We start from the raw sequence: 23,803 nt of genomic DNA on the forward strand, positions 1-23,803 counted from the left end.
CATGAAAGGCCAAGGAAACAGATTTCAACTCAGTATAAGGAAAAACCTTCAAATAGTCAATAATGTCTGGAAATGGGATGAGCTCTGTCCTGAGTAGTGAGAAGGCCATCAAGGGAGGTAAACAAGAATCACTGGAGAGATGTTGGACTGCATACCTTCTGATGATCCTCAAAACTCCAATTCTAGGACCACTCATCTTTTCTTTCTCCCATCACTATTGAAGAACCAAAGCAAAGAAACTCTGATAGTCCTGGAGAAGTTGGCCATAAATCCAAAATAGCTTAGCCCAGAAGACATCGCCTGTGTCCCCAACTGCACAGCTCTTGCACCTCTTCCCAGCTCCCCAAAATGCCCCTGGAAGGTGGGATGCAACAAGAAGGACTCACCTTTCTTCTCAAAGTCCCCTTTCTCTTCCCCTGGCCGGCCCAGGCTGTCCAGGGTGTGGGACACCTGGCTGCCAAACTCGTCCTCCCGGGAGACGTGGTTGGCCCGCCGGGGCGGGTCCTCCTCCTCTTCATAGTCATAGTCATCCAGGATGGGGGTCTCCCGGATGGGCACTCCGATGACGGAATTGTGCGCCTGCAGCCGGGAGGAGCGGAAGCTTTCCCGGGCCTGCGGACCCAGCAGCACCGATGGGATGTAGTGGATCTCGTGCGTGGCTTCCGTGCTCGCGCTCTTCTGTGGGATGCGGCGACGCTTCTGCCAGCGCCGCTGGGCGTACAGTGCCACGGTGAACACCAGCAGCAGCAGCAGCAGCGCAATGAGACCACCCTGGAGCAGAAGGGAAGAAGGACAAGCACATGGGCTGCTGTTCTTTGGGCTAGAGTGCCAGAGGGGATTTTCTTGTTCACCACACTCAGCCCAGATCCCCGGATTGGGCTCACAGAGCCTCGGGAACCACCAGCCACGGCTTGGAAGCCAGAGAGATGTTGTTTCCAAACCTGGCTTTCTCACCACAAGCTGTGCGACCTTGGGCAAACTGCTAGATTACTCTGAGCCTTGCTCTTTACATGTATCAGGATCAGTAAGAATCCCTGCCCTTTTTTCTTCATAAGGTTGCCATGAGGAGCAAATAAGATGGATAATGGTCATATCAGAGCAATGCAGACTGCTAAAACTTGGGAAGAGTCAGGGCTGAGGCTTCACACAAGTGTCTAAGTCCCGACTCCACCTCCCACTAGCTAAGTGACCTGAGGACATTTGCGTACACTCTCTCAGCCTTGCTTCCTCATCTCTAGAAAGAGTCCATTGAGGGGTCAGGGGATAGTAGGCTTCCTTCCATCCTGCTGCAAATACAATATAGCATTATTAAGTCAAGCATAATTTCTATATAGTCTATATTTTTGTAATTTTGAGAAACACCAGTCTTTTAATGTTTGATTCCCAACAAGGGACATGGGACAAAGAAAGTGCTTCATAAATTTTTGGTGAATGAGTGACTGACTGAATGAATGAATGAATGAAAAAATGCACCTTTCTAGGGCTCCTTTAATCAGAAGCTTAACGTAAACTGAAGTTTATTTTTCTTTAATACATCCAACTGGTAAATATTTGATTGAGTCTGCATAACCTACATTAAATTGAAATAGGCTAAAGTGTTTATGAACACATCTTACATGATTCACGAGACTCAAGAAATGCCCTGCTCTGTGAGTTCCTTAAGGGCAGGGCTATTAGCAAAACATGGCTGTATTCCCACAGCATCTGTCAAGGGCTTGAGATGGAAAGTTTGCATTCTCCTCGCCTCCCTTCATTCGCTCTGAGTCAGAAACATCTCTGAGGAAGAGAGGGAGGCCCCTCGGTTATCCTGCTTTTCTTCATCATATATTGTGCTTCCCGTCTGGGAGATGGGAAGCCACTTTGCCGAGTCCCTGCTGTGTCATCTCTAGAGTTGGGAAGGATCACTCTCGTTACCTGGGGGAGGATTCAGAAATCAAGAGACTCAACGCTGAGATGGTGAGGAGCAGAGCAAGATCTGAGCCTCATTTGTTGTGTTTATTTTGTTTGGTTTTGTTTTTTAGCTCAAAAGCCTATATTCTTTCAACCAGACCCACGTGGCTGATCGCTCTTCCTTGGCTATGATCTCATGGAAGGCAAGGACGATTTCTGACAACTACTTGTATCACATCTAACAAAGATGACAGATGTTAACCCTGAATACATTATCTTGGGGCGGGGGGAGCTACTGTGAGGGATACCTGTTTAGGGCAAGAAGAATGTTATTTACTAAAATCGCTCAGCTATGTTGTTGACTACATTGGAAAACTATCGTGTTCTTTCTGCAAGGCCCTCAGCTCACTGAGCTAGAAGTCATCGCCTCTCCAGGGGGTGGGGAGTGGGGGGGTAAGGGCTAAGAGGTGGCCAGGTACACAGGGATGGCTACAGCCCTGATTCTGGCAGTGAAGTACTGTGGGATCCCCAGGAAGACTTCTCTGCATGACAGAACTTAAAAACAAATATACAAACCAAACAAAGCTATAAGCATGTGTATTTACATATGTTCGTGTGTGAGTGTGTGTGTGCAATCTGTCAAATATATGTAAAGTGTGTGTGTGTGTGTGTGTGTCTGGAGCCCTAGAAAAACAAGAACAGATCCTTTTACCCTCCACAGAACATACAACAGTGATTGTTGTGCGTCTAGACACCAGGTGTGACATGGTGTTACTTGGTTTTTTTGCATCAGAGATGAGAAAGGAAGGAGACAGAAGGAGGGAGTGATGAGGGAAGGAATTTAGAAGGAAAGAGATACTAGGAAAGAAGGAAAACAGAATGGAGGCAGGCAGAACACCAACACTTGGTAAAAACAATAGCAGAGACTCTCCTTCCTAATTTTATTTAATGTTATTTTATTTAATCTTCAAGGCAATCCTGTGTGATGGGGGTTATAGTTTCTGTTCTGTAAATGAAATGAGGAAAAGGTGGTTCAGAGAGGTTAAGTAACTTGATTGAGGACACACAGGTTTTGATCCTGGGTCCAAATGGGTACAAGAGGTTGGGATGTGGTAAAGCAGGGATCTGAACCCAGCTCTTCATCGTGCACCCACTAACTATTGGGCAGCATAGTGATTCTCACAGACCAAAGGGATGGGAAGGAACAAATGGGAAAGATGGTGAAGGTGCATGAAGAGGGAGGGAAGCCTGAGAAGGGAAAAGGAAAACACTATTTTCAAATCCAAGATTCAATGGGCACGTCTTGAGGCTGCCTCTTCAGAGAAGATTTTAGACTTCCATCGATGCCCTTGGGGAAATCTCCTTGCCGGACTCAGTCCTCTATCTCCTCACCTCTGGGTGTTTCACATGCTGTGAGTGTCAGGCCCTGCCCGGTCCAAAGCCCTTCACCCCTGGCCCCTTTTGCCCACCCCGATTATGAGTGTTTGACCTTGTGGTCAGATCCCAGGATCAACACTAACCTGGGAAAGACGAGGCCTAACCAGCCTGTCCACCTGCAACCACCACCACCACCACTCCCTGCCCCCATCGCATCCCAACAACCCTCCCTGGTCACCCCTGTGGTCCTGGATCGGCTCATAAATCCACACTGGGAGCTCCTGGAAGGCAGGAAGCCCCATCCTTTGCCTCCGGAGCCCTCCAGCAGTATCTGACATAGTGGCTAAAAGCTGGCCTCAGAGTGACATGATTTTAGTCCAGATTTTACCACTTAGAGGCTATGTGACCTTGACTAGGTCACTTTACCTTTCAGAGCCTTGATTTTGTCATCCGTTAAATGAGGACAGTATTCACAGTGTCACCTCACTGGGTCATTGGGAGGCTAAGTGAGCTGAGTGCTGAGTACTTAGTGCAGTGCAGGCAGATGGACACTGTTCACAGACTGTTAGGTACTGTTATTGTCAACAGCATTCAGAAAGTGCATACTAAATGTTGAATGAATAAATAAAGGAATGAACGGGGGAATGACTTGATCTTCTGCCTCTGAATGCCTGTTCCACAACACTTGTCTCGAGTCCCCATATCCTTCTTACTCGGGACCAATTCACGTATGCTTTGTCAGTTACTTTTAAAACTGCATGTTAGGCATCATTGCCCTATGTTAAGTGAGGACACTGAGGCACAGAGACAGGAAGTCCATTACCCAAGGGAGTGCAGCTGAGATTCAAACTAACGCCAGCATGGCTGCATGGTCCTGCTGGGGGTGGGAAGGGATAGAAGCGCCAAAGGCCTAGCGAGCGCCTGCCCAGCCTCACTTCTGCCTCCTCAAATTACCTAGGCAATTTCAAGTGCAGGCTTCCCTGCACAGGAAACTTCCAGAAGGTGTACAGAGGAACACCACCCACCTCTCTTTTCCCACTTTGACAGAGGCTGAGCCGGAGAGTCCCTTTAGATTAATGATCCACTGTTTCTTTAGCCTTTGGCCTTGCCATTTGATATGATCTCAGGCCAGTGGCTCCAGCCCTCCTGTTGGGGTACAGGATCCTGTTCGCCCTGACCTCAGCTCCCACCAGCCTCAGCTGAGCCTCCAACCATGTGGCTTCTGTCACAGATCGTAATTTCATTGTGAAAACCCGGTCAAAGGAGAATTCCAGTATGCAAGGGCTCACTGTGCCACTGACCAACTGAAACAGATGTCCCCAGGCTGGGCTCCTAAAGGGCTCAGGGGTCCTTGCCCAAAACATAGTAGCAGCTTGAGTGATGTTATAAGCGCCAGTCTGAACAGCCCTATGCTCCCAAGCCCTGAAAAAGTAGTGGGATATAGGAAATTCGAGACAGGCTCTGAGCACGCAGGAAACGGTTCTGAATTCAAGTCTACTCACTGTATGACCTTGAATTTCCCAGATTGCCCTATGGACCCTCAGTTTACTCCTCTGTACATTGGATTTGTCAATACTTGGAATAGCACAGTCCACAGTTAGGAGCAAAGACTGGGGGTCAGAAAGACTTCTTTAAAATCTCATGCTACCATGCATAATCTGGGAGATCTTAGACAAAGAACTGAATGTCTCTGAATCACAATTCTCTCATCCATAAAATTGGGTCAAAAACACCCTTAGAGAGGCAGCTTCAATGTGAGCTCACAGATGTGCAGTGCTGTGCTCAGTACCCCACACATGGTAAACCTGTGATAAACTCCCATTCATGGTACCCACACGGTTATGGTGCAAACCAAACCTGAACGCTGCTGTGACTCCTCTTACAAACTGAAGGGTGCTGTGCACAAGCAAAGGAGCTCAAGAGAACCACCATTTGTCCTCCTCTGTCCCGGTGGGACATTCCACCCAAAGAAAGATGCATAACTCAGAATCAGGAAACTGTCATCTGCATCCACCTGGATTGGTCCGGGCTGCTGTGCTGCTCCACGCCTGCAGAGTTGCATCCTCTCTTCTTTGTGGGCTTCCTTCACCAAGGGCAAGCAAACAGAGAAGCAGGAGCTGTTGATTGAGAAGTGAGCAGGGCCAGAGTGTCCAGCCACTGAGTCTCCATGCCAGGAGCAAGTACAGGCCCCGGCGGTGGAGAAAATGCTGCGGGGCAAGCAGGGAGCCGAGAAGGGAGCAGAGGACGTAGGGAGACAGCTGCAAATTTTTAGAAAGCAAGTTAAGAAGAAGCCAAGGCTCCAGGGTGGCAAGCTAGAGGCCCTGCTGGCCTCAGGGATGACCCGATGCCAAATTCGATTTGGACTGTGTTCACTCTAGGGGGGCCCAAGACCTAGAGGAGTGGCAGTGAGTTCCTGCAAGATTACAAGCAGCACATGCCTCGGGGTGATTAGTTTTACCTTCTTCTTATGGGTCTGCGGATTTCACTAAGCTGTCAGGCAGGAAGTAGGAAAAAGATGGGAGAAGGAATGTGTGTCCCCATCCCTTCTGGAACCTTCCCTACTAGAAGTATCTCTAGAGCAGCGTCAGCCCACTCCTTGTTCTATTCCTGACAGGGAGTCTCAGATCCCCCGGTGGAGGCAGACAAGGGTGAGGGTGGGCGATGCCAGGGCAGATGGAATGATGGGGAAGCGGGGTGATGGGGGTATCCAGGCAGTGTGGGGATCTCTGCTTCCCTGCTTGTTGTTGGAGGTGACAATCTGAGTGTGATATTTTACCTCCTTGGGCTGTAATAGGCTCACCTATAAAATGTGCTGATTGTTCCCAATGGGCAAGGTTATGCTAAGGATTAAACAAGACAATAAAATGTCTAGCTCCACAAAAGTCCACCAATACCAGCGTCATTCCTTCAGCCTAACTCTGTTCCTCTATCCCAAACCAAATCCTTCCACATCTCTGCCCCCTTGTTTAAAACCCTTTCCTGGCTCCCTCGGGGCCCTCAGAATAATGTCCAGATTCCTAGTCTGGCACCCAAGGCCCTTCATGACTAGGTCCCTGCTTCCTTCTTATGCCTCAGCTCCCCACGAGTCCTACCTCATACCTGGTCCTGGAGCCACACTGAGCGATTAGCATTCCCCCAAAATGTGACGCTCCGAGCTCTTCCACACTGGCTGCTCCCTCAGCCCGGAGCGCTCTCTCACTCACTCCCTGTAGTGTCTGAATAATGACCTCCCAAAATTCATGTCCACTCAGAACCTCAGAATGTGATCTTATTTGTAAACAAGGTGTTTTCAGTTTTAATTGGTTAAGATGAGGTCATACTGGATTGGGTGGGCCCTAAATCCAATGACTGGTGTCCTTATAAGCAGAGTAGAGGACACCAAGACCCCACACAGAGAAGGCCACTTAAAGATGGAGACAGAGATTGGAGTGATGCGTGCAAGCCAAGGAATGCCAAGGACTGCCAGCAACCAGCAGAAGCTATTGGGACAGAGTCTCTCTCAGGGCCTCCAGAATGAGCAAACCCTGCCGACATCTTGATTTGGGGCTTCTGTCCTCTTGAACTGTGAGAGGATACATTTCTGCTGTTTTAAGCCCCCTACTTTGTGTAATTTGTTACGGCAGCCCTAGGAAACTAATATCCTCCTCTTCACCTGCTCATCTCAGCTCACTCAAACATCTCAGCTTGGAGATCACTTCCTCAGGGAGCATCTTGGCCTCTTCAAGTTGGGCAGGCTATGCTCTCTCCGCTCACAGCTCCCATGGGCATCAATCATCTGGCTACACTGCCACCATCTCACCATCTGGTTGACCATCTTCTTACTCTAGATCCTGAGCTGTCATTTACCCCTACCATTTTCCAAGCCTAACATGCAGCACGTAGCCCAGAGAAGGTGTTTAACAAAGATCCAGAAGCCCCAAATCCTGACCAGACAAGCCAGAAGCATGTAAGTCTACACTCCCCGTATCAGCTCTGACCCCAGCATGTAGAGGCACCTGACCAAACCTTGCATGGTCCCTCTTCGCTGCTCTGCTTTTATCCCAAAGCTAGTGCCTCCAGCTGGTTTGCTTACATACAATGTCAAACACTGAAAAAATAGAGGGGAGAAAAATAAAAAGCACGCCCAAATCACCCCACCAAGAGAGCCTTCAGAAAAGTCCAACTTAGAACTCCATTCAGCCTGGCCTCATTTTAATCTATTTTTCCTGTTCAAATACCCAGGCACAGGAGAAGGAGCCAGAGAAAGGAAAGAAAGGGATAATGTGAGCAATGCTTTATTTGACAATGTGTCATTCGGAAACTGATTATTTCTGTCTCCGGCATTTTTAATATTCCCTCACAACGGCCAAGCTGCAAGGGGATTTGGTATTCTAAAACTGGATTTATAATACTCTGTTCAGCAGTGATAAGAACACGGGCCTTTAATCCTCAGAGCTGTGAACATGCATATTCTCCTAAGTAATGTCCTTCCCTTCTTGTCACTTGTGTCTGGTCCCCGACAGCCAGCCCCAGGATGGCTGAGGACTGATGATCCGCTGGGTGTTCTCTTGGCCAGCGGCCGAGTGACAGAGCTGGTAGGGAAAGGGGCCCGGGCTCCCAGTTCTCTGGAAAGTCTTATTTCAGGCCTCAGCCTATGTTTACACTGGAGGGATTATTAGAAAATAGTCTAAACCCTTGATGTTACAGAAACTGAGGCCCAGAAAGTGGAAGTGACTTGACCAAGATCACAGAACATCCTAAAATGATTTTGGAGGCAGACTATGCAGCCAAATGCTCTCCAAAGCTGCTGAGAAATCATGTGAATCCTGACAACTTGAGCTACAAAATAGCTTCCACAGTCTTCCCTTTCTCTCCATCCTCTGGCTGTCCTACGTCCCAGTTCTCCTTGCCTTTCATCATGATAATTTTAGTACACTCTGGATGATCTCCCAGGCTTTGCTCCCCTCTCCTCCACTATACTTAATCCACCCTCCCTACCACAACTAAGGCGCAGCTGGAAGCAGTGCCCCTTGCCGTTGACTAAGCTGGAAAGTCCTGCAGATTGACAATTCAAGTTCTTGTCAATCAAGCCTCCACTTTTGTGAATAACCTAGTCTCAAAAACATAGGCTTTTGAAATATCCTTCTCAAAATACATGCTTCGCTCACCCATGCAACCAACCCAACCGAGCGCTCACTACAGAGCAGGCATAGTGCTAAGTATCCAAACACATTGGAACTCCTTATTCCTATTGAATGTCCTGAGATTTTGTCCAGGCCATTTCCTCTGCCTGGAATGCTGCCTTCATGGTTATTCCTCACTTCCACATCTGCATGTCCAAATACCACCCAGACTTCAAGGTTCACTTCAATGCAATCTCCCTGATGAACCCTTCCGGGATCTCACCTCTGCAGGCTCAGCCAGGAGGAATTTCTTTATCCTCTGAACTCTCACAGTGCTTCATCTTAACCCTCACTTAAAGAGCTTTAGCATTTTCTACCTTGTATTATAGTTACTGAGGCTCATTACTTAGGTCCCCTACTGGTTAGATTATTATACCCACTGCACAGATGAAAAAGCGGAGGCTCAGAGCACAAAACAAGGTGGCAAATATATGGGATAAGGCCTCCCAACTGAGGTAGTTTCCAGTAAACCTCAGGCTCACTCTCTCATAGACTGGGAATGCCCACTGGACCCTGAGGGAACTGCAAGAGAATAAGATGATAATACAGGTCAGAACCATATTGTACAAGGCATGACCATTCTTTAGGCATTAAAGATCCAGAAGTGTTTTGTTTTTTGTGGGGTTTTTTTTGTGAGGAAGATTAGCCCTGAGCTAACATCCATTACCAATCCTCCTCTTTTTTGCTGAGGAAGATTGGCCCTGGGCTAACGTCCATGCTCATCTTCTTCTACTTTATATGGGACGCCGCCACAGCATGGCTTGATGCTTATCAAGCATCAAGTGCATTGGTCCATGCCCGGGATCTGAACCCGTGAACTCCAGGTCACTGAAACGGAGCGCATGAACTTAACTGCTACACCACCAGGCCAGCCCCCGTTTTTTTTTTTTTAAGTAATAGGGTGGCAAGATCACATTGGATGTGGTGTACAGACTGGGAACAGGGAGATCAGTGAGATGGCTGTTAACAACAGTCTAGGACAGCAGTTCTCAACTGGGGGCAGTTTTCCCCCCAGGAGACATTTGGTAATGGAGACATTTTTGGTTGTCACAGCTGGGGAGAGGGTGCTCCTGGCATTTAGTGGGTAGAGGCCAGGGAATCTGTAAGCATCCTCCATGCACAGGACAGCCACGTACAACCAAGAATTACCTGGCCCCAAATGGCAACAGTGCAGTGATTGAGGAAGCCCTGGTCTAAGAGAGAGAGATGATGAGACCTGAAATAAGAGCAGTTGAAGCGGGTAATTAGCTAATGGGGTAGTAATAAGATGTACACAACAGGGTGGGAAGATACAGGGTGCGATTTGCAGGGAAGCGGGGAGGAAGAAGGTGCCAACAATGACACTGAGGTGGGGATTCTGTCACTGGATTAGAGAGGAATCTATCTATGTGTTAATTTTTTCCTGGGTAAGCTCCCAGAAAGTTATGAAAGATCCCAGCAAATAATCAAATGAAGAGATACATTTACATGTGTGAACAATTAGGAGAAGATAAATAAATGCAAAACAGATACAGATTTGCATATATATATAATATATATGCATGTATGTATATAGTCACATGCGTAAAAATATACTCACACCTATCTTTATACATCTATAGTTAGTTATCTTTATCTATAGTTATCTCTGCCTCCCGACAGATATAGGGTGACCTATTTAAGGAGGTCCCATTATAGAAAATGAAACATTTTGCTTTTAAACTAATCATCTACTCACAATGTATCTATTAGAGATGCTATTTTCTTTCTCAAGATAATGCCAAGGGCATAAAACAAAAACGCAGTGGGTTCTTTGGAATATATTCATTCCCAACCCAGCTCAATCTTCCTTAATCATCTTTAGATCAGATCAGAACAGGAGCCAAATCCTGGGAAATCATCCTGAACCCTACAGCAATTTGTCAAGGGAAAGCTAATGAACACTGGGACATCAGTGTTTGCCCATGAGTCAGACAGACAGGGATTTGCGTCATGGTTGAACTATCCTTTAGTTGTGCGTTTTTGGACACGTCACTTGAGTTTCCTCAGTTTTCTCATCTGTAAATTGGGCTACTAACACCTAACTGAGACAGTTTGGGGAGGATTAATGAGATTGCATGATAGAACACATTTAGCATAGTGGCTTGCAGGTAATAGATCTCAGAAAATATTAGCATCCTTATTATTGATGCAAGGCCTTGTTTCCTGAATAATTAGATCCAAGGTCATGGTGAAGCCACCCATTCCCCTCCCCACTATAGTATGAGATATTCTCTGCAGTTTCCCAACTGCATCCCCATGATCATCCCTGTTCCCCTCCTACAGGGTCCAAGCTGTGTGACCCTGCTCATATCCCCTCCCCTCTTTGGGGTGAGTGGGTGAGATTGGATGGTTTCTAACAGTCATTCTAGCTCCAGTATTCTAGATTAGAAAGAAAAAGGCAAACTCGAAAACATTTTTGAACAGATGACATATATATATTCTTATGAAATCCTGTGTAGTATTCCAGTTGGATATGTACTGTATCTTTTGCTCAAGCTGCTCACTCTGCCTGAAATGCCCTTCTCCCACTTCTTTATCTAGTCCTTTAAACCTCAGCTCTTTGGTCATGTGTTCTCAGCCAGCCTTTCTGAAACCTGCTATCTCTCGCCAGGTTAAGTACCCACCTTTTAGGCCCCTCAGCAATTCATGCTTCTGTCTGTCAACATCCCTCCCATCACCCTGAGGCCCCTGGAGGGCATCCTTAATCAACTCTGTGTACCTAAGACCTAACCCAGGGTTTGACACCAAGTAAGCTTCATTATGTTTTTATTGTATTTCTCCATTGAGAAGCAGTGAAGAGAAGGTCAGGGCTTTATTTATTTCTGAATGAATTTGAATGGTACATGGCATGTACTAGATCCTCAATCACTTGTTGAAAGAATGAATGAATGAATCCATTATAAATGCCTCTCAGAGGGTAGGTGACTGAAATATACCTACACCTGTTTGGCAGTTCTCCATCTGTGTATGAGAGAGGACTGAAGATAATTCTATGAGCCATTTAGCACAAATCAGTATCCCACTCCATATCCTCAGGTGGCCTCTCAAGTTCTGTCTGAAATCCCACTCTGAAGGACGGATGAATGGAGAGGGTGGGAGAAAGCATCTTTGAGAGGATTGATTTTCTTTCTATTCTTTTGAGTCATGAAGATAAACTGATGAGCCCAGGCGACCAGGGAGAAGACTTGCACTCATTCACTGATTTACTCTTTCTCCAGGTTAAGGGCATGCCTGGAAGCAGGCACACTCAAGTTCAAGTTCTTACTCTGCCACCAACCAGTGGTATGACCTTGGAAAATTCTGTGAGACTCAGTTTTCACAGTTCTAACGTGGCAACAAAATCATTCACCAAAAAGGGCTGCTGTGAGGATTAGATAAGATGATGTAGGTCAAATACATCATACAGCCCTGGACCTATAGAAAACATTCCATACACGGTAGTTACTGGTTTAATTGTTACTGCTATTATTGTTAAGCCTCGACCCTGAGCCAAATCTTCCACCTGGACTTAAGAACACACAGATATGGTCTCAAATAACCTGCAGTCAGTTTGGGGAAATAGATAAGTAAGCAGATAATTACCGTAATGCACACTTCGATAAGCTCTATGCCGGAGGGAAACATAGTGAGAAGCAGTTTCTTATAGCTTCTAAGTGCAAAACATGGAGGAAGTGGGAATAAAAAGGACTTCCTTACAATTCCAATTACAGTCATGTCCAAAGGTGGGGGAGTGGCTGGCCCATCCATCAAATACACTTACACCCAAAATGTGACAGAAAGACTGGATGACCAACTGGTGGTTGATGGTGTGGGCTCTGGACTGAGAGCCCCGGGTTCGAGTACCTGCGTTGTCATTAACCAGCTGTGGAGCCTTGGGTGGCTCACCACATTTTTCTCAGCCTCAGCTTTCTCATCTAAAAGTTTAGGATGGCAGTCTTCACTGAATGAGGCAATCGTGAGAATTAATGACTGAATGCACAAACGGGATTCAATACTGTGTCTAGAACATAGCCAGTAGTCAATAAATGGTGGTTTACATTGAGAAAGAAATCAGAAAACTTACATCTTAGTCCTAGCCCTGCCCCCTCATAAACTAGTTTGCAGAATGCTCACAGGTCATCACATGTATTTTTTAACAATGTAGCCATAGCAGCCACATAAGTGAGGCAGTATTCATTCAATAAAAGCAGAAAGTGAGCCTCTAAGAGGTGGCTTTGCCTAAGGCTGCAGAGTCAATGGCAGGGCGCACATTTGATTCCAGAATCCAAAGTCCTGAACGATCCTGAAACTCTCAGTTTGTTCCTACAGTTGGCGATATTCAGAGCCTGTGTCCTTTCCTCATGGCACTATTCTCTGGGAATGTGTTGCAGACTCACGGGGTCCATGGGGAGATCCCTAATATTGTGCCAGTCTTAAACCACTGTGCCAACAACTCAGCCTTCTGAGACAGAAGGGAAAGCTAAGACTCAAGAGGAAGCCAGAGGTATTTGAGAGCCTAGTCAATACTCAATACATGCAAAATAACTTTGATATAGGCAGGAAGCTTCTGAAGTGAGCTGACTTCTTTAGACATCATGGATGGAGAAAGGAAATTTAGTGCGGGGGTGGAGCAGAAGGTGCTGGTCTGATGACACAGCCTCATCAATGAAGACTTCCCTTTGCACTCTTCTACTTCCCCCCACCATGGACAGTGCCCCTCACCCTTGTCTCCAACACAGGCTCCCTATCTCCTTTCCTTGATGCTTTCTTTACAGCACTCACCTCTCCCTGCTCTAATATTATACATTCATGTGTTAACTTTGTTCATGGCCCTAATGGAATAGAACTTCCATAAGATAGGACCTTTGTTTATTACTCTATCATCAGTGCTGAGAATAGCACTTAGTGCTTTGTTGGTGCTCCCTTAATAGTTTCTGGATGGATGGATGGATAAATGGACAAATGAGTGGATAGACAGTTGTCACCCAAAATGGCCTGGTAGCCTCTAAAAGGCAAGGGCTAGGTCTGAATCATCTCTGAGTCCTGTCCATGGGCTAAAAGACTGGAAGATATTTAGTGAATTAAAAAAAATGTTGTTAGTTCCCCTCCTGGGGACAGGAAAGGGGGGTTGGTTATAGAAGTAATTTAAGAGGCAAATGTGACAACTATCTGACTACTTCTTCCTGCTTTTGGGGCAAAGGGGAGAAGTTGGTCTGAATTCCAAGCTTGTTTAATCATTTATTTACTTGTAAATACTCAGGAGACACTGAACCAGAAAGCAAAGGGGTGAGCAGATGTCCGGCTCAACTATTCATGCACAATCACCTTCCACAGAAAGCAAGTTGACAGCTCTCTCCCTTTGCTTTTCCTATTCCTATTTCTGGATGGAAATAATAGGACTTTAAGTGAAAGGGAGCACTCACAATGTAGACCAAAGAGCACTGGATTTGGGTTCAAATCCTGGCTCGCACTGATTGGCACTACAGCCCTGGACCAGCCACTTGACCTTTCTGAGCCTCAGTTTCCCCAGCCTTAAAATATTAATAGGTTCCTTTTCCTCTTTATGTAAGGACCCCACTGAGAATCAGGTTGATTGAAGAACTTTATACGCTGCAAAGTGATTTACACGTATCAGGGCTTAGTAAAATTTAAGTGTTGAAGAGGAAGGAAGAAACCAAACACCAGCAGTAACTCGGGCAGGGAGGAAATGAAGTCACAAAAAGCAAAGCTCCAAATCCAGAGGCTTTCCAGTATTTCCAAGGCCTCCAGCATCTGTCCATAAAGCTTCTTCAAAACCCACTGCAAGTCACACAGTAGGGGTCTTTGAGAGGCACTCTTGCTGCCATTTCCCACCATTGGTGATGGAGCTGCCAATTGTCTTGAAGGCATGTTGTGATGGCCTTGGGATCTCCCCTATTGGGCCTGATCAGGAAAACCCCAGGAAAGTGAGTCACTAAGGGCAGAGAGTCAAGCACAAGATGCCAAGCAATGAGAAGAGAAAAGAGGAAGACTCAACTGGAGACTGGTTTGCACAACAACAGGAGCAGGAAGCAAAAGCTGCCCAGTGTCCTTGTGCCATATTCACCAGGGATGACCTGGTAGGATTCATCCTTTCCTCTTCCCCTTCCTGCTCCATGGTTCCTGAGTTTTTAAAAACACAGAATTCAGCATTTCCTGACTACCCCAACTTAGCAGAGAGAACTGCCCAGGAATCTACTTTCTTACTCTTCTCACCCCGGAGATGCCCTCCACCCTAGCAACAGGTCAGGCAGGCCAGCACACAGGCTGCAGGGGGAGCTGGTAGCGATGCTTTCTTTCCTTACTCAGGGAACATCCCAATCATAACATTGATAACCCACCTGCCCCTGCGATGAGTGCAAAACACTTCAAAATCTGTTCCCTGAGACCTTGCTGTCACAAGCTGGGCTGTCCCAAGGTGGCTCTCTGTGTCCTGCTTCTCTACTCCCTTCCTCCCTAAGATTATACACCTAGAGGCCAGCCTAGTGGCATAGTGGTTAAGTTTATGCGCTCTGCTTTGGCAGCCCGGGGTTCGAGGGTTCCTACCCCAGGTGCGGACCTACACACCTCTCATCAAGCCGTACCCTGGAGGCGTCCCACACACAAAATAGAGGAAGATTGGCAGAGATGTTAGCTCAGGGACAATCTTCCTCATTAAAAACAAAAAAGATTCTGTGTCTATATCCTTCCACAGTCAACCCACAGATTCAGCCCCAGCTGTGCTTCCAAGACAGTACATTGCCCTTAGCTCAAGTCCAGGGTGAAGTACAGGGACCCAAAGTCCCAGGACACCACAGTCTAAAGGAGTCAGTGATAGCTCCTCTAAACCAGCCACCCAAAAAGATGTATCATTTGGGGGGCTACTAGAGCCTGAGGCTGAAAGGATGAGGGCTAGGAGAGCCCAAGAACTGTCTAAACCACAGATGAATCAGATACAGTGAAACTTAAATGCCAATGTCATAGAGCCACTCCTCCTCACATTGGTGAGGGGCCTGAGCTCACTCAAGAATGAGTAGCCTGGGTTTGGCCCCTTCAGAGCCCTGTACATTTTGAACAAACCAGAATGTCCTGGAAGAACAGGTGGAGATGGGATAGGGACTGTCCCAGAGAAAGTCCCTGTTTCTCAATCTCATCTTGATCCCAGGCCTCCAAGGAAGCTGGCGGTATTAGTTTCCTAGGGCTGCCATAAAAATCACCACAAACTGGGTGGCTTAAAACTACAGAAATGTATTCTCTCATAGTTCGGAAGCCAGAAGTCTGAAAGCAAGGTGTTGGCAGGGCCACGCTCCCTCCAAGGTCTCTGTGGGGAACCCTTCCACGCCCCTTCCAGCTTCTGGTAACTCCAGGAACTCCTCAGCTTGTGGCAGCTCATTCTAATCTTTGCCTCAGTCTTTACATCGCCTTCTTCTCTCCTGTTTCTCTGTGCCCTTCCTTGTTGACCTCTTTTTTCCCCCCTATTTATAAGTGCCAATTTACATTGTTGGTTAAAGCTCAGAATCTGAATCCACCCAATCTGAGTTCAAATCCTAGGACTACTCTTCTAGTTGTGCAGCGTCTTACAAATTACTTTATTCTGTATCTAGAAACTGGGAGTGATAAGCAAGTTTGCCTCATATGGTTATGCAGATAAAACAAAGTCATCAATATATTGGTTTGAATTGATTTAAAACATAAAATGTGAGTGGATTTTTGCGAAATTTTGGGGGAGTAGAAAGGGTGGGAGCTCCTTGTCACTGGAGAAGTCCAAATAGCCAATGATTTAGGAGAAGAGTGGAAAGGGGAGGGGGGGAGTGGAGGCAAGGGGGCTGTTTTTCAAGGACCCTGGCGGTGGTCCTGGCCAATTCCTCAGCCCATTACATACGTGAGAATCTTTTACTGTGGTCACACGCTTCCTCCGCATTCTCTATCCAGACGCTGAGGTGGCCCACTGGGGCCAGATGTTAGGAGGCACTGAGTGAGCACACCTTCCCTTTACTGTCACTGCCTTTAAGAGCCCCACAGTCCCGGAGGCAGTGTAGAAAAGGAGTACAAGGGCTTTGGACTTGGGCAGAATGGCAGTAAAATCCTTGCCCTGCCACTTCCATGGGGCTACAACAAAGTTACAAAAGCCAGCCAGGTGAGGGCTGTCACAAAAGTAGCAGCAAAGGGTAAACGTCTGCTATCAAAGCCTCTAGGAGCCTCATTTTACCCACCTATTTAACGGGCATCAAGCTGGTCCCAACTTATTATAATAGCACTTATTGAACTTATCACAGCATTAAATGAAGATGGGCACCTAAGCACTCTGCATAGTGCTAGGAGGAAATGTGTCTCCCTGGGGCATCTGGTTTTGATGAGAATGAATTTCCTCAACGCTCCCTGTCTCTTGCCACACTTTCCTTCCTCCTCCCTCCAAGGGCGACTGATTCTCCTGATTGGTGAGTTGGAAATGAGGATTCGGGCTTCCATAGCTCTGTCCTTTCCTCTATCTCTTCACGTCGGGAGCCAGCTGCCCTCCAGAAGTAGCCTTCCACTCTGCTGCTCAACCTCTTCCATTTCGTGAGGACAGATTCCCATGTGGGAAGCGCCAGGCACCCAGCATTTACCCTGGATGGGGAAGCACCCATTTTTTGCCACACCCTCCAAACTAACCCTTCTTCACAATACAGACGAAATGTTAATCTCCATCTGCTTTACTCCTTTTTCTAACCTTTTAAGTTGTTCTAAACTCAGGTAGGGAAAATATCCACAAACTCTATACCCACTACCTGGTCCATAGAATGTCTCAGTCAATTGTTCTGTTATTATGATTATTATATTCACCAGCAACCCCATCGTCTCTCTTTCCTTTGTAGGGAAATTTTTTTTGTTTTGCTTTTTCTTCTCTCTCTCTGAAAGCTTTTACATTTTCCCCCTTTATCCATGTCATTCTGAAATTGCACCACAATGCAGCTAGGTGTGGGGTTTTCTTTCCATTTGTGCTGCTCATTTGTCATGCTTGGTACTCAGTGGACACTTTGGATCTGGACATTTGCTCCTTTCTTCAGTGCAGAGATGAGTTCTGGCACTATTCTCTCCCTCCCATTGTCTGGGCCTGGTTTCTGGAGCCCCTCTCCTCTCCTGTCAACAAGTGAGTTTTCTGTGGGGTTAGCCAGGGTCTCGTGTTCGTTGGGTCTCGGTCAGGGAGCCTCCCGGATGCAGGATTGCATGTCCATCTGAGAAGCAGAGAGAGAGCTGACAACAGAACTCCTGAAGAAATCAGGGAGGGGCCGCTATTCCAGAACAATGCCCTGTTTCCAGTTCCCCTCCAACACTCGGTCCTCACTTAAAAGCAGGATATCGTGGAAAATTGCTGGACCTAACCCAGTATCATGCTCAGTGGAAGCCAGGAGCTCGGAACTTAATCCTCTTAATGAGATTTTGGGCAAGTGGCTCAACCTCTCGTAGCCTCCTTTTGCTCACCAGTCAAGTGCCAACAATGATTTACCTTACCTGACTCCCAGGGTGGTTGGGAGAATCAAATGAGAAGATGCAGGTGAAAAGGTTTTGAAAATTATTAAGTGCTATTTACATGTAAGAGAGTGTGTGTGTGTGTGTGAGTGTGTGTGTACTCTCAAAACTATCACTGCATTATAGAGAAAGACTGAACTACCGAACACTGCTGTGCTCATCCTTCAAAATCCAGTTAACATGTCCCTGTTACAGTTTATTTGACTCAGCACCTGAAATAATTGGCTTGAATTTAGAGCCATGCTTTAAAAAAATAAAAAAAGAAAGAAAGAAAAGAACATATTTAAACGAGGGAATTGTACTCAGGGCAGAGCGGTGACCACTGTGAGCAGGGCGCTTTGAGACTGACCGAGGGAGACTGCAGTTTCATAATCTCTATCCCGTTTTCACTCTGGATTACAGATGCTCGTTGAGTGTAATGATGGGGAAAATGACCTAACTTTTTTTTTTTTTCTGTTTAAAGGAAAATATTAATTATAAAATATTTTTAAATAATATAGTCATATTACTTATGATACCAGTCATTATCACAAACAAACCATTATTATAAAATGAGGTTAAAAAATGAAAATTTAAAATACATAAAAGGCACACTGCTATCTAGTGTACAGAATAATGCCCTCACTCCCATCTGTTTCTGTATCTCTTGTCATAGAATATATAGAGCTTAATTTATGCAAATTAAATGTACTTACGACAGGACTCCACTGTGAAAGAATGCTGCTCCTATCTGTCATATGAACTGGAGATCCCTATATGATTTTATTTGGATCAGGGACCCTCTGCTATAAATTTCGATGGACCATGTTTCTCTGTAAAGAAGGGTGTCTTTGCAGGTGTGGTATACAGGGCTGGGCAGCAGGAAGGGAGGTTATAGGAGAAGGTGGGGGCCGTATAACCCGGCAGAGGGCAAGAGGCAGAGTCAACCAGAGAAGGCAGCAGTGGTACCCAGCTGCCTACAGTCAGCCTGTGAAGGGAGCCTCGGGCAGAATAGATGGTGTCTGGGTTGGAGGGTGAGACTAATAACTCAGCAGAGACAATACAGACATGCCTGGAGACCAGACCACCGCACCATGGCCTTGCTTCACTTTTCTCCCTCCTCGCCTCTGCAGTGCCAGCTAATCTGTCCTCAGCAGGCCGTGTGTCTCAGACCGTGCTCATCCCATGCTCATACCACGCTCAGCAGGAGCTGGAGGGAAACCCAGTAAGGGCAGACAAGCTCATCCTTCTAAACTGAAATCTCATTTTCCAACTGTCAGAAATGAAAGAAAGGAACTCAGAGATCTTAAGGTTATCCAACAGTGTTATAATTACTATTGTTTGTGAAGACTTCTCTTTAAAAAAATCTTCATTGGGCACCCATTTCTGGAAATAAATAAATAAATAAATAAAAGAACTGTCCAGTTCAAGTAGAGATTGGGAGTCTGAAATTTCTAGAGTTCCATGGAACAGAACTAGAAAAAAGTACTCTTTCATTTTGCAAAGAAGAACGTCAAGACGTTCCCACGTATTGACAAATTAAATGCACGATCTAACTAAATCAGTCTTCATAGGAAATCTGTGAGGTTGGCGTTAATAGTATACCCATTTTCCAGATAAGAAAACTCAAAGAGGTTGAGCCATTTGTTCCTGGTCACAAAACTAATCTGTAGCAGACCCATTCTTAGATCCCAGACCTGTAAGACTCAGTAGAAAATCTGAGAGGGTCTCTTCTGCCCTCCAGAAAAATTTCCTCCCATCTAAAGTGGACTACTGCAACTACAAGCACACAATATAAAACAAATCACCACAGCAATAAAACAGTGTCATTTGTTGCAAGATGAGGCATTCATCTTGCATGCAAAATTTAAAGGGACACCAAAAACATCAGTAACCAAGATAAGTAATATTTTGTGTGTGTGTGTGTGAGGAAGATCAGCCCTGAGCTAACATCCATGCTAATCCTCCTCTTTTTGCTGAGGAAGACCGACCCTGAGCTAACATCTATTGCCAATCCTCCTCCTTTTTTTCCCCCAAAGCCCCAGTAGATAGTTGTATGTCACAGTTGCACATCCTTCTAGTTGCTGTATGTGGGACGCGGTCTCAGCATGGCCAGAGAAGCGGTGCGTCGGTGCACGCCCGGGATCTGAACCCGGGCCGCCAGTAGCGGAGCGCGCGCACTTAACCGCTAAGCCACGGGGCCGGCCCCAAGATAAGTAATATTTTAATGCAATATTTTTTTAAAAAATCAAAATTAATGTGTTCCTGAGTTTTTTGGCAACCCTTTTAATTCTGTGTCCCAGGTGAAGGAGGCACTCGTTCCTCACTCCAGCTCTGACCCTGCAGTCTGCAGATCTCTGCAAAGGAAGAAAATGGAATTTAGTGCCAATTTTACAGAAGAGGAAGGTGAGTCTCAGAACCTTAAATAATATTTCCAGGGAATTGAAGGCAGGTCCTTCTGACTCCAGGCCTTGAGCTCATCTTTGTCCAGCTGTGGGCCTCTCAGCCCTGGGAGTCCAGTGAGGCAGGGGTGATAGCGCTGGGATACACAAACCAAAAACCAAGGCAAAGAGCAGCTGAATGAGTTATCCAAGAACCCATAGCTACTGTGTGCAGAGCTCAACAATAAACTCCATTCTGATGGGATCCCACACTCTGTACTGCCTTCCATCATGACCAAAACAGAAGGACTATAATGTTCCTGAATAATACACGGAAATATGGAAATATTGAGGTGCCGAGTAAGCCTGTATGCAGTCACCATCTTGGAGCAGTGGTAACTGGGCTCCGTGCTTGGTTGCATGCTGGGTAAGTCCCCAAGGCTTCATCCTGGGCTGGGGGCAGTGAGCTGGAGGGAAGTTGGCAGTAGGCAGGCAGCGGAGGAAACTCCAGGGTGTTGGTTGGTTGGAGACTGGTGCAAAAAAATTCCTGAGCAGAGCCAGCCCTGATGGCCTGGCAGTTAAAGTTCAGCATGCTCTGCTTTGGTAGCCCAGGTTCGGTTCCCGGGCACAGAACCACACACTCATCTGTTCACAGCCATGCTGTGGCGGCGGCTCACACAGAAGAACTAGAGGGACCTACAACTAGAATATACAACTATGTACTGGGGCTTTGGGGCGGAAAAAAGGAAAAGTCATGAGCAAAGGAAAGGGCACTCAGGGCAGGAAGTAGGGTCTAGGGGCTGGCTCTGACAGGTGATTATCATTCTGTACTGGACGGTGAGCTCCATGAAGGTGGGGGTGTTATCTGTGCAGTACTTTGTGAATGCCTAACACATAGAAAGGGCTTGATAGTGGATGGATGGAGGACAGAAACTTTGAGATTCAATAGAGCATGGGGAGCCCTGGCCCCAGCTCCCCCACACACCCCGTGCAAGGGGCGACCTCTCTCTGCCTCAGTATCCTCACCTGTAAAATGAATACAATGTACTTCATGGGCATGTTGTGCGAGTGAGGTGAGTTAGTATGTGACAAGCCCTAGGTACAGTGTCTGGCACCCAGTAAGCGCTACATAAGTGTTAGCTATTACTAGGCAAAAGAACAATAAGGAAAGTTGGCCCGGAAGTGCAAACAAAATAGACAAAGTTGGTATCTTCTTTTTTGTGTCTGACATTGGTTCAAGCCCAATTGCTGGCCTCAGATTACAGAATGCAGAGCACTGCCTGGAACCCTGGAGGGAGTGAGACAACCATTTGTCTGGCACCTTCTGCCCACCAGTCCCTGCCTTAATCACTTTACCTACATTGTTTTACTTATTCCTTACAAGTTTGTGAAGTACGTTCTATTATTATTCCCTTTCCACAGATAAAGACACTGAGCCTCAGAGAGATTAGGTAGTATGCTCAAGGTTGTGAGAAGGGCTGATCAAGGAAGCCAAAGAGCTCTGAGGCCAAGTTCCGCCTCTGTGCCACGCTGTGGCCCACCTCACTCTACCTCTCTGTGGGCCCATGCACCCATCTGGAATGGAGGGAATCAGAGAGGAGACGCTGGTGTCGGGGCTTCCTCCCTTCAACACTTGGTGGATGCAGGGTCGCCAGTCTCCCTGAGACAGACGGTTGTGTTTCCCAAGGAGCCTGGGGCAGGTGGGCAGTGGGAAGGTGGCACAGCAAAATCCCGCCATCTCACAGAGCTACAATTACAACCCCACTCCAGAGAAGGAGGGGAGAGGGCGTTTTAATAAAGACAATTCCCGCCCCATCCAGTGGGGGACGGAAGGGCAGAGGCACATTCCTGGAGGCTCTGGGCAGAGGCACTGCTGGTGCCCAGGTATTCCCTCAGGTCCCTTGGCCTCACTATGGGTCAAGGGCTGGGTTCCCTCCACAGGCACTCATTGAGGGATGTAGGTGACGGAGACAGAATCATATCCAGGTCAGCCTGACTGTGGGAGACTGATGAGTGACATTGGTGAAGTCCTTGCCCCTCTCAGAGTCTCAGTTTCCCCATCTATAAAAGAGGGGATTGTACCAGATGGTCTGCAAGGGTCCTCCCACTGCTGAACGTCATACGAGTCTATGAAGTGATAAAGCCACAGCCAACACCTCTGGCTCTGACCCAGCCCATGGCTGAATCTCTTCCACAACGCCCTTCAGTGGCTAGAAACTCATTACCTCTTGGCGACGCAGCACCCTGGAATGAATTTGGGATGACTCTTTCTCTGACTAGCTATGTAACTTAAGAGAGTGAATTCTCTTCTCTGATTCTCAGTTTAATCATTAGAGAAACAGGGATACTGGTGCTCACCTCCAAGGATCACTGTAAAAATGAAATGAGCCAATGAGAGTGAAGTTCCTGGTACCCAGTAGCAACTCAAAAACACTGGCATTTACTCTCCAAGTTGCCACTCTCCCAAGTAGAAACCAACAAAAAGGACAGAAAAAGTATGATGCTCTATTCCATACAGATACTAAACTTTCTCCAGTCTTTCACAGCTGTAAGGTTCTCCACAATACTCAAGGATCAATCAGGCAGGGAATTCTTCATAGAACTTTAGATGTATCACTTTATCAATGTGAAAACCAAAGCCCAGAGAGTGTATCTGCCTTGCCCAACATCACACAGCAAAGTAGCAGCAGACTCAGGTTTCCTGAATTCCAAGCTCATCATGTCTCCACTTGGGTAACCTAGAGGCCCTGTCGCCCTTGGCTGACAGCATCACCCCAGAGGCAAAAGGCAGCCCTGAGTCTCTCCAACCAAGGCAGCCAGTGTTTCCCAAGCTTCTCCAAAAAGCCAGTCATTGGACAGGGCAATTGAAGCACAGAGATGAATAAGAAGTGGCCCCTTCCCCAGTGGGGGAAGGGCAGCGGGAGTAGTTAGTGAAACCTGCCCACACATTTCTAGAATAAGACCCTTCCTTGCTTCTTTGTTCCCTCTCTCACTGTAAAAGGCCCAGAGAAGCAGACAGATGTGGGCAACATCTGGGCCACTGTTGTTGGGGGCAGCAAGTGGCTTAGGGCTGCCTCTGGAGAAAAGGCTCTGTTGGTATTAAGAATGACAATAAACAGTTCACATTTGCATAGAGCTCTCTCCTGCTTCAGGAGACATGCCCACCCCATCGCACTCCCATTCATTAGCCTCAGGGAGTGATGCCGACAGCAGCTCTCTGAAAGCCAGGTAGAATCATTTCCAAGTCTTAGAAGGCAAAACCAAGGCTCACAGAAGTTAACTTCCTGCCCCAAATCACAGAGCTAAGAAGGGAGCAGAAGCCCAACATAAAGTCACCTGACTCCCAGCCTAGGGCTCATTCGATGTGCCAGGCTCAGACATGGGCTGTGAGTGCAAAAACAAATTCAGCCTTATCTCTGTACCTAAGGAAAACATTTAGCGTGTGCTTAGAAGGTACCAGGCACAGCGTCACATCATTAGTATGCTGACCTTGTTAATTCTCTCAAC

The 23,803-nt window shown here is 46.8% G+C and overlaps 1 protein-coding gene across 4 annotated transcripts in view; it reads right to left on the reverse strand.

Moving 5' to 3' along the window:
- ASTN2 (astrotactin 2) overlaps window positions 1–23,803 on the reverse strand; it is an 831,863-nt gene that overhangs the window by 640,314 nt on the left and 167,746 nt on the right. For all 4 annotated transcript variants that reach the window (XM_058523878.1, XM_058523879.1, XM_058523877.1 and 1 more), the window contains exon 3: window positions 387–771. In XM_058523878.1, the coding sequence (XP_058379861.1) occupies window positions 387–771 (385 nt within the window). The remainder of the gene's footprint in view (window positions 1–386; window positions 772–23,803) is intronic.

This window comes from Diceros bicornis, chromosome 28, assembly GCF_020826845.1.
Source record: "Diceros bicornis minor isolate mBicDic1 chromosome 28, mDicBic1.mat.cur, whole genome shotgun sequence".
NCBI classification, from domain to species: domain Eukaryota; kingdom Metazoa; phylum Chordata; class Mammalia; order Perissodactyla; family Rhinocerotidae; genus Diceros; species Diceros bicornis.